We start from the raw sequence: 16233 nt of genomic DNA, 5'->3' as shown, positions 1-16233 counted from the left end.
AGTCCACAAAGTACGTAACATACTTACCGTATTTCAGCTGAAAACAACATGGCGGCTCGGAAACGTTCAACTCGTATTGATCGTAGCTGTTGTGGAGGTATTATTACAGGAAGATTCGTTTCACTTTTAATTAAAAAATATCAGCAGGACAAAAAGGAAGACACCTGTTTGCAAATAGCTTCGAGGTTTCAATTCTTAATCAGTTTCTCCGAACGTTAAAGTCCACAATAACAACCAGCTTTACAAGTCGCTAGCTGGCGACCAGCTTTGAACTTCTGGTTGCCAGGACTACATTTTTAGTCGCATTGGCGACCAGGAAGGCGCAATTTCGGACCCTGGTGTATTATTGACCTTGACTGTGCAGTAGTTATTTATTTGGGATAAATTAAATTGACTCCTTGAGCATGTACTTAGTTTTCTTAACATTCAAAGTTAATTTGTTTGCTTACAGCCATAACTGAATTAAATTCATATTGTAATTCATTTTATGTTAAAGAACATACAGGGACAGGGACTCACAGAGTTGGAAACCTAGTTTAGAAAAGATGACAAATAAATTATAATGTTTTTAATTTGAGCTTACATGGTTAATGTCATTATAATATTTTAATAGTTGTTTTACATTGTAATGACACAAAGAGAAAAATAAAAAATAAAAATAAAAACAGTTATTATACAAGTCATTATACTTCTTGACTTTACGAAGTGGAAAGAATTTACTGCTGAGAAATCCCACCTGTTTCCAAAACTTTTCCAGACCACCCTGAAAAAACTTTTCCTCTGGTTCTATCTCTGTCTGAAATATCAGGCCTGTGAAAAGTGTATTAACAAGCATGTATCTTGAGAATATTACAAGGTCAAATAATATTAATATTGTAGTCAAGTAAGTCTTAAGGATCAATTAGTTTTGTTGTTTGTTTTGTTTTGTTTGTTTGTTATATACAAATGACCTTACACAGAAGAATATAACCCTGGAGGTTATATACTTCTGCCTTACATGTTGTTCAGGGTTTCCAAGACAACAGGCCTGTTTAGAGGCAACTAGCATAAGATACAGGAAGTAAGACAGTTGCATACAGCAAGAAAACTGTCAAATTTTGTGTACGCCTTTTGAAAAGAAAATTTATTATATAGTTTAATAATTAAGATACTGCACCATTTAAAACATAACAGAAAGTGGTCCCTATTACCATATGGGGCCTGTATGCCCAAGTGAGATTGTTTTTAAAAATGTTGACGTAAGTTTCTATTATTTTGTTAGAACTGTGCTATAAATTATTCATTAATTTTTAAATGAATTCAGAATCTAAGAGCCTCTATGCACTATTATCACCTCTGGAAAACAAAGATGGTACATGACTGTACTGAGGAGAAGGTTGAATCATGATTGCAATCTGATTTATAACAAACCTTTAGAAGTCCCAAGAAGGATTGTTTGGGTAGAACTCTCAGTTAATTTAGCCTTATTCCATGCAATGGCATTGATAAGATGTCCCTGTATTAATTAAAGGAAAAACAGGGTGTATATTAGGCATCAGCAAACCCTGGATAGCATCATCCCCAGGAATTAGTCACTGAAATAATGACAAACAAAGGAAAATGGATGGGGTCAGACAATCTCTCCATTGAGATACACTGGCCCTTGAAAATTAGCCTTATGACACTAATTTTAACTCTTGCTCTTTCTATTTGCAAGTTTTTATGTTGTTGGTCATAAGACCAACTACTGCAACAGGCCTATTAATTATTACCAACAAGTGTTTTGCTCACATTGTTTTGCACCCTGCCAGCAGAGTATTTCTTATGCTTGCTCCATTTTGGCGTACTCAACAAAGACTGCATGAATTGAGTAAGATCTTTGTTGAGCACTTTCCTTGAGGGGAGGGAGTAGTGGAGGGAGGGACATGGCCCACCCTTGCTTGGAAATTATTTAGGAGCTAAGTTCTCTGAAACATCATTCCCTCATTCTCTATTTTCCAATTGCCCATAATACACTCTGTTTGCCCCCCAAATTCTGCATAAACCATTGTTTTTAAATGCTCCTGGGAGTATTGCATTTTCCCAAGAGCATTTTAAGACAATAAGTTATGCAAAATTTGGGGGGCAAACAGAGTGTATTATGGGCAATTGGAAAATAGTCAATTGTTAAGACCTACTTTACCCAAATTGGCCATTGTTATCTTAAAATAATAACATAAAACGTTTGATTCCAATAATTTTACTCTGTCTTCAATGTTCTCTTTCCAAAATGTGTGGCCCATAAAAAGAAAAGCTGTGCATACTTTAGTACTTTTCCATAATAATTTTATTCATTAATTTCCTTGTGAGAATTGGATCAGATACCAAACTTGCGTATGTTTTAATTTTAGTAAACCTTCAAGCGGTTGCAGGCGGTAAGAAGTGTTGCTTCAGGCAGTAAATTTGACCAGTTATCGCCTGATAAGGGGAACATTGGGGACAGTTTGACGCAATTCAGGCACAGCTTCCTTTCCTCCTTCTTGATCAAGAAGACAAAAGGAGGCTCTACTCGCAAGCTGGTTGTATTGCAAAATGTTTTAAGAGTTGATAAAACATGAACTTTTTATAACTATCCGGTGGTATCACTGATCCCATACCTTCATCTTTGCCAATGGTTTGGGTTTTTTGGAATTTCTCGCTAGATAGAAAGATTCTTGAGATTTCATACAGACAATGAGATGCCTTGCAGTGGGGTCCAAAAAGATGCGATGAATTGAATCATCCACTCTCTTGGTAATGTCAACACCTAGGAGGAGAGATGTGAAAGACAAAGCCTTTTTTTGACTTGTAGCTCCTTTAGACCTGTTTTTTATTACACATACATGTACTATGACTGGTTCTGTGAAACAGTGCCAAAATCCTTGTTCTGGTCCCTCACCTGTGTACCAGGATTTGAGTACGTACCATGATTGGCCTGTTACAAAAGACATTGCCGTCGGCGCTGTTTCACAGATGTTGCTAACTGAGGTTAAATTTACATCTGCGACGCAGGTTATGTTCAAATTGGCCACTCAAGGAGGCAAGATTAGATGGTAATGGGCCCATCTTGTCTTAGTTACATAGACAGTTCATAGGTTCAAAAATTACTGACTACAGCTGTACACAGATCTGATCTAATTCAAATAATTATTCAGATGTAATACCAATAACACTGAATTACAAAGTTCCCCTTTAGAGTATGTTGCAAACCAATTTTACAACTGGCAAGGATCATACTTTTTGCAGGGCTTCTGATATGATTTTAGTGTAGTCGCAGAGCTGCAAAATTCAGGTAAATCTGCGAAATCTTGCAAAATTCACAAAAACACATGATACAGAAACAGGACCAAAAATTATATTCCATGACTTTCAAAGCCTAAAAAATGAAATTCTTAAATTTTATGACTTTCCAGGTTTTCCATGACCTGTATGAACCCTGACTGGGCATAAGGAGAGATATTGAAAGAAATGGAGCATAGTTTCTTGTCTGAGGAAACAACAAGACAGGGCTTGAACCCACATCTGAAGTTTGAGGAGTTAACTGCTTGGTCCCTGCACCTCCAGTGCTCAAAATAATTTTATTTTTGGACGGTGGCCGGACACGATGACTGGCTAAAGAAATTTTTGCTGACAGGTCAAAATATTGGGAAAAAAGTTGACTAATCCTTGTGTAATTTTCTATTTGTGAATGTGATTGTATTTTTATAGATGTTACGCGGGTAATCTTTTAGAGGACGGGTAGCTTGCAAACTAAACTGAACGCAGGGTTGTCGGAACAGCAACAAGAAGATTTATTCCAAGAATGAACGTAGTTTCCACGAAGTAAAACTCCACAACAGCACGTAACTCGATAACTTACACGGCCTCCGCCAACTTCAATTAACTTGATAAACTTACACGGCCTCCGCCAACTTGGATAAACACTGCCTTCGTCACACTTGACTAAACACGACCGACGTCAAACTCTCTTCGCTTGTGAAAACTAGTTAAAACTTAACTCGGGCTGGCCTACTTATATAGGTTTACAATAACATTCTAGAACTTTCTAAAATTAATAGTCTAATTATAGAAAGATTACAAAATATACCGCTTTTAGAAACACTTACACAAGATCCTAAAATAAACAAACTACGAACTCTCGCGAACCTTCTAGAAAGTCTCACTAGTCACGCAATACAATTTTTCGTAACAATAGAGAAACAAAATGATCAATGATTTAAACAGAGGGGAGGATTTGGCTGTTTGTTCATGAATGAGAGCAAGTATGACCAGGCAACATGCCTGACAAGTGAAGTTTTTAGCCGCTTAAGTTGCCATTCTGGCCAGAAACTGCTCATTGACCAGCCATTACTTTGAACTCTGAACTCTGCTGCTTATCAGAGCACAGACACTCATTAGAGGAAATAGAGTTATATCCAGTTAACAACATTCTCTCTGTATACTTACGATCTATTTCGCTTGGGTTGGACAAATCTAGCCTCATTAACTCATTGTTGTTCAGAGCTATGGCTACTATGTTGTTACTCACTGCGACATCTACAATGTTACTTGGAGGCCTGTGTGTGTGAACAAAGAATATAAGTAATCATCCTTAATAATAACATTATGGCCCTAACCTCCAACATTGGTGTAATCTAACACCTGATTTAATTTCTTTCAAAAACATAAAGCAAAAAATAAATGTTAATATACATGTATGCATGGTCAATTTCCGAAAACTTTGAATGGGGAGTGGATATATAGTGGTGGGGTGCAGTCTACATGTGCATGGTATCAAAGTGTCTTCATAATAAATACTTAATTCTCAGGGAAAAATCAAATTAATAAGAGTGTTTAGTCGAAAATTTTATACATGAGCCCCTAGCTTGGGAGACTGGGCAACCAGCTGCACTCCCCACATCATCGACGATAGATAAACTTCATTCATTCATTCATTCATTCATTCCTTCATTCATTCAAAATAGGGATCTCTGGTCTATGGACCACCTTTGTGGACCTAGTCTATAGACCATTTTTTCATGAATCCACTCAATGAACCACCCTTAATTTCTGAAGAAGAATTCAGAAGGTCAAAGGCTCTTTTCTAGGGTTAAATCCCGACAAGTGACTTGGCCTTTAAACAGCAACAGAAGACTAGATAAACAAATGACATAAAGATGGGTTAAATACCGACAGGGACATAGCCTACCTGTAAAACACAAATAAAATAACAACTATGTTTGAAATTCAGCCTGGAGACATACATACCACCCCACCCACACCCCCTGTCCCTAATTTTAACTGGACCATAATACTGCAGTCACTTTATATCATTCTTTTGATTCAAACTTGACTCAGTCTCTTAATGTAACAGACTGTATATGGCTTATCAAAATACAACATGAAAATTTTACATAAGGCCATTTCTGAGTTGGCCCAAGCCTTAGATTCAAAGTGAGGCTAATTGTGAATCCATTGATATGCAAATGCATCTTTTTTCTCATGCAAATAATTTTAGGAAGAAAAGCTGTGCATTTAGCCTAGTTTTGAAAGTAAGAGTGTTTGGAAACTCGGAAATGGCCTGTTAGTTGTAGGTTATCGGTTTACCTGAAGTTGATTTTTTGGCGCCGGAAAATGGGCACTTCGTCCTCGCTTCTTACGTCGACATATCCAGTTAAGATCTGTTTTATTTTTGACCAGTTTCACAGAAGAAAAACTTATTATTAAATTATTCTTCACAATATTAAAAGAACACCTACAGTACTGTCGAGAATGCGAATTGCAAAATGAAAGTTATGGGACAGTTGGGATACATTGGGATAGCAAGCAATAGCGTAGAAATAGAAAAATTGGGAAAGTGGTGTTCCATGATTTAAAATAAGGAAGATACGAGTTACACTGACCGGTTCTGTTACATCTGGTCCAAGGAAAGGATTTAAATTTTCCCCCGCCGATGCTTGTAAGTACTGATCGAGAATGGACGCCATGTTGATGTAGAGCGCTCTTCGAATTCTTCTGGGAGGGGAGGGAAGGAAATTTATCTATTTCGTTTAAAAAACTTTTTTACTTTGGCTTCATCTGGAAAAAGTGCAGCACTAAGCTAATTTAATTGCTAGGAATCAAATTCATAGCCTTATTGCAGTATTTAAAGCTAAATTTGTTGTTTTAAAAGTTATAAAAGTACTTTCCTTGGGTACCCTAGTAAGGTTATTGCTTTCAGAGACGTGCATGGGCGCGAAACCGAGGCTCTCAAAGTAAACACTCGCTCGGCACAAGATGGCATCCTTCTACAGTGATTACTTTCCAAAAGATCTGTTGTCTAGCCTAAGCGCGGAGGTTCTTTATATAATATTGTCGTATCTTCCAGCAAAGTCTTTGCTGAACGTAAGTGAATGCAATCGTCGACTGAGAGATTTATGTCAGAATTGTAATTCCCTCTGGAAACATCTTTGCAAGGTAAGCCCTTTTCCGGTTTCCTGTGAGTCGATGCTCGAGGAAGTTTCAGTGCCTTTCTTGCTTTCCCTCGATGTTCAACTCATTTTATTCCGTTCTTCTCAGAAAAATTAGTAAGCCCAGCACTTTATCTTTAAGTTCGCTTGATTGTAGACAGCGGGTACACTTTTTCTTTGCCAGTTTATGCAGCTGGCAAATGCCTGCTTTTGTTTGTGGTTCCATCTGAAACATTCTTTTTCCTATAAAAAATGTATATGTTATTTATATCTGAAGATAGTTTTAAAAGTAATTCATGATATAGTACGAGATGAAAGATCAAAGATAATCCTTTCTTGATATGGTTTCCCACCTTTATTATGGCCAGCTCCTCGATCCGATGATGACCACTTATTTTATGGGTCGCATGATGTGGAATGTTACGATGTATAATGAATTTATGAGTGGCTCAAGGATTTGCTTAACCTATGCAGCAAGCCTTGTATAGAGGGCACATGCCTTAAATGAATGTTAGTATAGTGTTGAACTATAGGTGGTTTCCAGGGACAAGGAAAGGCTCCCTAGAAATACATGTAGGATGGGATGCCCACTGACATACCAGTATTTTAACAGAGCAAAGTTTGTGGATAATACGGCAGTGTTGCCATGTTACTGCCTTTTCTGTGAAGAGGGTGGGAGGAGGGGCAGTGCTGAGCAGTTACAACCTTGAACTTCGGATCAGGAGGGTCACGTTCGAGCCTTGCCTTTGCATTGTGTCCTTAGACATTTTCACAGCCTAAATGGACAAACATTGTGCTTTTGATCTTCCCTACCTGCTCCCATTCTAAAAATGGCCCGTCCCAAAATGGCCCTCAACCTACTGCTGGGGTTAAACCTACGATGGAGTAGCATCCCATCCATGGAGGGAATTGAACTATTTTTATACAATACATAATTTAACATATGATACATTTTTTGTTCACATTTCTGTTTCTCAAGGTAATAATAACTTTCTGTTTCTTAAGGTAATTGCTTATTAATATAATAAAGGTTCATTTTGAAAAATGTATGGAAAATAAATAGAAATGCCTATAGGACCTAAATAAATGGTGAATCACTTCACACCATGGCAACCAAATTAAAAAAGCTCCTGTCTGATGGCCCACTTGGCTTGTATGTGATGCTTTACCCTTTATGTGTTTCGACCTTTTAGGGGCATTTTGGATAATGAAGCCAAAAAATGAAGTACACAATGTGTTACTCAACTGAACTGTTATTGATGTATCACCTAATATATAAATAGCCAGCGCCAGCTTATTTGATGTTTTTGAATATTTTATTCCTCTTAGAGATGCAAACAAATAAACTTGAACCATAATTTAATTCCCAAAACCCAAGTACGTGAATTTAAGGTACCTTTTAGAGGAAAGTCATGATCACTGCTGAAAAATTTTTAGAATAGGAGCAGGTAGCTTATAGGGAAGATCAGAAGCACAATGTTTGTCCATTTAGGCTGTGAAACCAGAAAACTTCCTTTACAATATTAAACTCATTTGCTGGTTTCCTGTACTTTATTTTGATGAACAAAATTACAGCATTTAATAAAATAATTTAGTTGACTAGGATAGTTTTTTAAACACACTTTCTTCATTTGAGTTCAAATGTTAAGAAAGCCATTATTCTTACCGAAGTCTTAAGCTTTCATTTCCTCCGAGTTCTACTTAATAGTCAGATTACAAGCTGTAATCCCTTAGTAGGCAAAACATATTAGGATTCCCTGAGATTGTGCTTCTCTGGCCTAACTTTGAGTAATTACGTTGTTTCAGAATGGAAACAATATTTTATTGCACCCTCTCTCTTTTCTCTGTAGACTCTTGTTTTCCTCCTTTCATTCATCATAAAAGCCTGTTTCATCTTTCACAGAGCCTGCACTCACTATTTTATAGCCTGGGACCAGGCTCTGCAGTGGGGCAAAGAGGCAAAAATATTGGCAAGCAAAGCAAGTTGAGCAGGAGTCTGGGGAGGGGAAAGGGCGCTCTTTCTCCCTTGCTAGTCCACCACTTGACAAGCTGTTTTACCTCGTTTTTGCCTCTTTCCCTCACTATGATTTCTGGTCTAAGGCAATATTTTAATGGTAATGACCTTCAATTGGTCAAAGGTACCTTCAATTTTAAATAATAATTTTAAAAAGTTTAGTATATATGTTGTAGTTAATTTCTTATCTCAGGTAATTTTTTTTTTCTTTTTTTTTTGGCATGGTAATGTATGCTAATGAAGTACAACATATATCTTTTTGTGATGAGTTTAGTAATCAAAAAATCCTTCAAATTCCTGTCTCTTCATACATTGTAACTAAAAAAGATATACATTGTACATAATGCATTTTGATGTAAATTTTTTTGTGAGTTTCCAAAAGTACAGATAAGCTGTTAATGAGTTCTTTTCCCTGAATATTTTTTTAGATTGATTTTGATGCTGATTTGACAGTCAAAGGTTCCTTCCCATCCTTCTATATTTTGTATCAGCTATTGTATAAATCACGTATCATACTTGAAGACACAGACTACAGTACCTTCAGTGGATACCTACCTGACTGGCTGTATTATTGGAGTGCTCTCAGTACTAAACCACCTCTCCCTGGATTTCGAAACTTGCCAGCTGGGAGAACAAAGAAAACATGGGGTAGGATTCGAGTTAAGATTTATATTATTTCTCTGCCTCTCAAATCTGATTTTGAAGCTCAAAATAATTTTATTGGCAAATGCTGTCCAGCCAAGTCAGTAGAAACACTAAGAGGGCCATAGAAAGTATCAGTATTAAATAGGTCATGTTTAGCTTGTTGAGCTGCTTTCAATAGGTAGGAATACCATGAGAGATTTTGGAATGATTAGTGATTTGCAAGCTCTTTAAGTCTTCTCCCAACATCCCTAAGAATATTGACTTTTTATTTTTATTTTTTGTTTTTTAATGGTCTAATGCATTTATAAAAAAACCAAACAGGTATCTGAAATTAAAAGTATTATTTCAGTTAAAGTTATGACGGCCTTAAAATTCATGTACATGTATGATTAAGTTTTCTCTTGCATTTTCAGTGAGGGCTATAGCAGTGCACTCTTTGTTGTTGTATTATCCATATCCTAACTGATTTATTTTTTTTTTGTTATTTGTCTCAAGGTCTCACTGAAGAGGACTTGACTAATTATCAGCTACAGTCTAGTAAGTCCAGAGAAATCGTCAGGCTGGAACGATATTACAGCTGGACAGATGGACTAGAAGCAGCTTTGTGTAAACACCAAAGTAGGCAAAGATTCCATGAAGTAGCTCTCAAACGATGCATGCGAAGTCAGAAACAAATACACAAAACATTTCCAAAGGCATCTAGGAACCAACGGAAAAGGGCATTTAATAAATTCCAGAATGAACATCGAAGCCTGAAAAATATTCTTTCCAAGCAAAAGGAAGGGTCTGGCGAGTTTTTGAGTTATCAGAGTCCTCACAAAATTGGGCAGGATTATATTGAAGGTAGTAATACAACATTTATTTTCTATATTTAATACAGTGAAATCTCTTTAACCCTTTGATGACTGCTTTGGTCGTTTTCGTTCCATATGAATGAACGATGCATATTTTCTTTCCTGGACCCATTAAGCTTTCTGTTTAAGCTAATAAGTTGTGAAGCAACAACTTAAGCAAAGATAGATCCTTTGACTGATACATGTACCTCGTTTTCGATATTCTGACCAATCCTAACAGAGCTACACTCACAAAAAAGTAACATTTTGGAGAAAAATCCACTTCCAATTTTGGGTTTTCCTATTACTCTTTGAACATTAAGTTTGTCCCTTCCCTAAAAAGCTAACCAGCCCTCATTCGCAAAAAAACCTTTGTGCATGTGCGAAATATGCCCCTTTGGTTGCAAAACTCATTTTTTAGCCAATCATATGCTAATTTTCTAAAAACCAGTCCAAAGAAAAGGAATTGGTGAAAAATGCGTTTTTTCGCTACTCGCTGGCTATCACCAAAGATTAATGCAGACACCAGAGGCAAAAAGTTAGGTGTCATTTTTTTTTCTTCTGAGCCGCCTTTGTCACTAACCATAAAAAAAAACAGACATCTTTCTCATAAATTACATGAACTTAAGTATCCTTGGGACAAAGAGAACTGTTTAAATAATGTGTACTTTGCAGGTGACCAGTCGATTCTTTATGTGCAACCACCTCCCATATTTTTAATATGGTTACTTAAAAAGTGACCACTTTATATTCAAAACACAGTAAGTCTCCAATTCAAAGTTTGAGTTGTAAGTTGGAACCGCTCGTGAACAACTCTAATATGCCTCTGTGAAGTGCCTAAAACAAATTTCTTTTGTCTGTGTTCATATAATTTTTATGATTCAATGGGTATTGATGATGTCTGTTTTCTTTCTTTTTGTAATAATACTGTTATCAAAAAATAGCCAAAATGGGATGGCTCTTGTATCAACATACTTTCATATTCTTTAGAGTTGGACAATGTTTTGATCAACTCCCTTGTCAAAGAAGCTCATATAAAAATAATTATTCATATATTTTCTAGGCTATCTTCACAAGAGTGGTATAAAACAACTGGAAAGTTACATCGAGTTTGCGACGCAGCTTGAACAGGGGCTCGACATAGCAGAGCTTACTAAAGACATCCCTGAATGTGTTCTTCTGGTTTATGAAAAACTTTCGCCAACGGCGCACCAGCGATTCATTCAAGCTGAGGAATTTCTAGATGTTGCGAAAGAATACTTAGAAAGAGTTAAACGTGTGTGGAGGTGGCAGAATGAAAATGGTACTGAAGTAAGGAAGACTTTCCGAGATTGTCCTGTAGTAAAAGCTCATCCATCCTATAGGTAATGTTTGACATGTTTATTATAGGTTTTTAGCAATATGGTAATTATTTTTTCTTTCTCTGACTCTGTTTTTGCAGATGACTAAGACCTTTCCACTGACAGTTTCGTTAAACGCTTGACCTTGATACTAGCTACGCGTGCTATAAAATTTGAGATAACTTTGGGCAAGGTTTGGTGACTTAAAGCAGGTGCTTTAAGTCATTCAAAGCGTTCCGATTCTTTACATAAATCTTCTATCACGTTCAAGAAGATCTACCGGGTGGTTATTTGCCTCGCGTAACACAACTCTTTTACATTTGGAATTTTTTTTTGCTACTTGTTTCGCAGTTGTTCCGCGACACAATTCACAGTTGTAACTACCATGAAGTGAACCTGCATTTCAACATTTTAGTGCAGCAAAGCGTTGCACGATGCTAGGGTCCTCGTTCTCACGGATTTTCCATTTAAAACGGGAGGGGCGGCTTTATTTTAACTGCCTGCTGTCAGCGCAAAACCGGCCGGTTTGCAAAAATTAGATTCTCAGCAATATTTACGTACTACACGTGACCCTCAACCCCCCCCCCCCCCTTTTTTTTAAGGGAGAAGCCTTGCGGACGAGATTGGTATTGTTTGTCAGTTTGATCGGCTCATTACTAACAACAGCGTGTTTTTCTCATTCTCAGTGCATACATCCAGACAGGAAACGAATCTCACTTCAAAACTCTCAAGTTGAATTTTGAAGGACTTGAAAAGTTAAAAACTTGGCTCGATGAGAACCAATGGATTATCAAGCTTCTGGACTCGAACTTTATCTCTATTCTGCGAGGAGCGCCTTTGCAAAAGTCAAACAACGAAGTTACCGCGCAAGCGATTCAAGCACTTAGGAAAATGGTCAAACTCTTTCTTAAAACAGGACGAAGAGTTGATTTTGATCGAATTCTTAAAAGATTGGCCGAATCAGCGAGAAGGTTTCTACACATTCACCTGGAGTACGTAGAGAGCTTAGAAAGAACACTTTCTCGTGATTAGAACCTTGTGGCCTTTTTCGGGACTTTAGTCCTATTTTCCATTTCCTCCGTGACAGAACTAACTAGCCCATTTACAGAGGCTGTGGTCTACACGACTAGTTAGTAGTTACCGTTACTTGAAAGAGCGCCATGCTTGTTCAATTTCAATGCGTTGCTCATTTAAGGAACTTCGGCTTTTTTAGGAATATTAAACGCAGTAGTCGTAATCTTTCCTCAACTTCCTTTTTTCTTCAAAAACGATTACCACAGCCTGCATGAATATATAACATAATAAAAGTCACTTTTGTACTGGTGCAAAGTTAAAGGAACACAAAGAAAAAACGGTAAATTTACCTCCACCGCTCGGCACTGCAATCAATTTTGTATTTCTTTCTGGAACTCCTTACCCTGGGTGCCAGAGACTTTTCTAGCGCGGTTTCCGGTTTCTGTCAAGTCTTTATAGTGGCCCGCTCGTGGCTTCGGCCTATGGCCGAAGATGTGTCGGCCTTCGGCCAGCACCGAAGATTCTCACCACACGCGAGAAAAACCTTTTGGTACCCAGGGTAGGAACTCCTTCAACAAGGGATAAAAAAAAAATCCCGGAAAGCTTCGTTTTACTTTTTGTACTTCTTTGCGCTACTGCGACATTCTCCCTAAAACTCGTAGTGAAATGACGACAGCTCTCACTTTTTCCCGCCAAAGCGACTCTGATTCACGCGCGCGTCCTACTGTAACATGACTTAAAGTATTGAGAAATCTCGTTCTCGTAGTCGTACTCGTCTAAAAGTCTCTATTGTGTAAGGCTAGTACAAAAGGTCCAGGTTTGTTCAATCGCCAATTTTAGATTGGTACAATTGGTTTGCTTATCAGCCCATTTACTTTAACAATCCAGTTTTTAAATGTGACCTTGTTAGAGAAAGACCCTCTCTAAAATGTAACCATAGAGAGTCTAAAAATTAGACTACCTAACTGGTGGTTTGGTTGGGGAAGGGCAATGTAGGGAAGAGTAGGGTTCGCACGCACCTTGAAAGTCCTTGAAAATTGCAGTCGGTGCTGGAAAGTCCTTGAATTTCGATGCAAAATAGAACTCCAAAGAAAAAGGAGCAAACACAGAAAGACCTTCGCGATAAAATTACACATGCTGTGGAAGAAATAAAAAAGACATAGAGTCAAGGCTCTTTTTTGCACTGAATGGAGTCTGTGAAAAAAGGGAAATGTGTCCTTGAAAAGTCCTTAAATTTTTTGTTCAAGAAAGGGGACGAACCCTGGAAGAGTGCGAGCGATCGGCGAGGGGCGGGGACAGCGAGAAACGCTTCGCCGCTTGTTCGATGCGCACACGCCTTCGTTTTCAGTTTGCCGCTACTTGTTTGCTCGCCGGAAAAAAATTGCAAGTTACGAAGCCTTAACCCTGTTATACGCGTTCAGATTGTGGGGATTTCGCAAAGAGATGTGAGCAGGAAAAACAGCTAGAGGTGTACCGCTCTCTGACTTCGCCCCGCCCTTCGCAATCCGAATGCCTGGAATACAGAATGCTGGCTATGATAAAGAGTAAAAAATGTCTCGACTTAAATGACCACTCATAGTTTCTGAAGTTTCTTATCGGAATACCCGTTTATCCATATTTGTTAATGTTAAGCTCCCCTAGTCTAGGACCTTACATTTCGATGGAACATGGTAACTTCAGAAACAAGAATAATTAGTTGAATCAGCTATATACGCTATGTAAAAAGTTGTACATAGGCGAATATTTGGCCACCGTTTCCGTAAAAGTCTTCGAGATATATACTGAAAAAATTACATAGATACATCGGAACAAGTGCATGGTTCATCATTTTACTCCCGCCAATCATTACAGCAGTCAAAACTTGGCAATCTGGACCCAGTTGTTCGAAGGCCGATTAGCGCTGACTCGGGGTTAAATTTTAACCTGGGATTCTTTGTCTTTTGTTCAAAAGCATTTTCCCAGATAATTTTCTCGACCCTTTTGAGAGCATCCAATCATCAGATTGTAGGCAAAAACAATAATATTGAATTTGCTTTTTAAGCTTTCATACTCTGAATTGAAATTTTGCACTAACCCAGGGTTATCTTAACCCTGCTTTGAACAACCCGGTCCTGTGGTCTCTCTCATCAACAAGGCAACACCGTGACGGAAACTCGCAAAAATCTAGAGCCAAAAATTCTTCAGCTCCGCCCTGAACCACACATACCCCACAATCGGTCACAATCCCCTCTTTAGAAACCAACCCTTCGCGCCATGGCGGTGCACAGGCAGCCCAAGCTCAGTACGAGAGAGTTTAATCATCATACATGTGGTTTCATATTGCGTAATCCTTAAAATCGCCGTGAATATAAAGGATTTGTATGACAATTCAGGTAAAATACAGCTTATTTACTTTACTTGTCTTTGCTTTCAAGTAAACTAAATAACGTAACCTGTATCTTATTGAAAATTCTAACGTTTTTTTATCTCAGTTTTGTTTATAAACAATATTTATGTCAACGTTTGCTCAAAGAGCCTGACTCATCTAGAGAGCTTACGCTGTTTACATTCAATTTTTTTAAAAATACAAATGCACGTCGAGATCGAACACACCGACACATAAAAAAAGCGAAAGAATAAAAACAAAAAAAAAAGCAACTAACAAAAGCAATTTGATAGCGAAATAAAAGACTGGACAAGCTGAAACAAACTAACGTCAGGGGCACCCAACGAGAATATAGTTCAAAACCACTTAAACATAGCATTGTTAAACTTATTTTAGTATTTAAACGGTAGATATGGGCATATTTTTATCCCCTACAAATTTTTCATCTGTTCGGATTTCCTAGCTGAAAGTCTAGTGATCCGAAAATTATAGGGATCAAAACTTACCTTTTCGAAAATTTCAGCCAGAGAAAAGGCTCCCGAAAATTCTAGGTGACCTTTTTAGGGTAAAAATCTGTTAAAAATGGGCAATTATACCATTTTTTAGATGTTCGAAAATCCTAGGAGAGGCAGGCAAGCAAGAAATTCTACAACAAATGTTCCGAAAAATCTAGATCTCAAATCGTCTTCCGAACAGATATTTTCCGAAAATTGACCTTGGGTGCCCCTGTAACGTTAATTTGAAAATCAGCAGTAGAAATACCATTTAAAAGCCAATCGATTTTTTTCTTATCCGAGCCCAACGCCATCTTGTGCAGCGGCCGGTAAACAACTTTTCACGCAGAGCAGCAAAACTTTCAACTTATCTACTTGAATCTTTTACCTGAATTCCCATACAAATCTTTTATATTCACGGCCATTTTAAGAATTACGCAAATGAAACCACATGTATTAATGATTAAACTCTCATTTTGAGCTTGGGCTGCCTGTGGGCGGTGTGAAAAATGATATGAAGACTGAGAGACCGAAGGCCGATGTGGATAACAGCCTCCGAAATCTGAACAATTCTTCATATCATACAAAAGCTGTATTCAGTAATTGTTTTATTATTCACTCAAAATATTTCTAAGTTCTTAGCAGCCTTAGCACCTCGTATTTATTTGTTGAGTTGTTTTTAAAATTGAATAATATTATATAGCTGTAATGATTATAGATTTTAATTATACACGTTCGTATTTTGAACGAGTTTTTTAGCTCTTTGACGTAACGTGTTAAAATAAATAAATGATTGATTGATTGATTGATTGATTGTAGATGAAAAAGAAACAGATCGGTAACCCCTGCTCCCGCCCCACTTGGGTTTCTAAAGAGAGGATCCTTCCTTTCTTTACCCTTTCTTGACCTTGAATTGAGACTGAGTACTGTTATGTGTCATTTTTCAGTTCTTGAACCATTGGACTCAGTTTTAAATTTTGCTAAAAATTTCGACGAGGATGGGATTCGAACCCACGCGTGCAGAGCACATTGGATTAGCAGTCCAACGCCTTAACCACTCGGCCACCTCGTCGTGACCTACCATAACTCGCAAAGAAATGGAA

At 37.6% G+C, this 16233-nt stretch overlaps 2 protein-coding genes and 1 non-coding gene across 3 annotated transcripts in view; 1 reads left to right on the top strand and 2 right to left on the bottom strand.

Annotated features, from left to right (window-relative positions):
* LOC140928985 (vacuolar protein sorting-associated protein 18 homolog) overlaps positions 1–6013 on the bottom strand; it is a 31683-nt gene extending 25670 nt beyond the window's left edge. The window contains exons 1-6 of the mRNA XM_073378798.1: positions 5880–6013; positions 5584–5657; positions 4444–4553; positions 2616–2764; positions 1411–1495; positions 737–810 (exon numbers count right to left, since the gene is read on the bottom strand). Of these exons, the coding sequence (XP_073234899.1) occupies positions 737–810; positions 1411–1495; positions 2616–2764; positions 4444–4553; positions 5584–5657; positions 5880–5963 (576 nt within the window). The 5' untranslated portion in view covers positions 5964–6013. The remainder of the gene's footprint in view (positions 1–736; positions 811–1410; positions 1496–2615; positions 2765–4443; positions 4554–5583; positions 5658–5879) is intronic.
* Positions 6014–6230: 217 nt separating this feature from the next.
* Positions 6231–12505, top strand: LOC140928984 (uncharacterized). Its single transcript, XM_073378797.1, has 5 exons — positions 6231–6432; positions 8868–9087; positions 9580–9927; positions 10981–11281; positions 11944–12505. Exons 1-5 carry the CDS (start codon positions 6253–6255, stop codon positions 12287–12289), a joined length of 1395 nt encoding a protein of 464 aa, XP_073234898.1. The 5' UTR covers positions 6231–6252; the 3' UTR covers positions 12290–12505.
* A 3615-nt stretch (positions 12506–16120) lies between these two features.
* Positions 16121–16202, bottom strand: Trnas-gcu (transfer RNA serine (anticodon GCU)). The gene has a single exon. It is a non-coding gene; the product is annotated as a tRNA-Ser (tRNA).
* Between the last annotated feature and the right edge of the window lie 31 nt (positions 16203–16233).

The sequence above is a fragment of the Porites lutea genome, chromosome 2 (genome assembly GCF_958299795.1).
Source record: "Porites lutea chromosome 2, jaPorLute2.1, whole genome shotgun sequence".
NCBI lineage: Eukaryota > Metazoa > Cnidaria > Anthozoa > Scleractinia > Poritidae > Porites > Porites lutea.
This window is presented reverse-complemented; position numbering and strand designations above follow the sequence as displayed.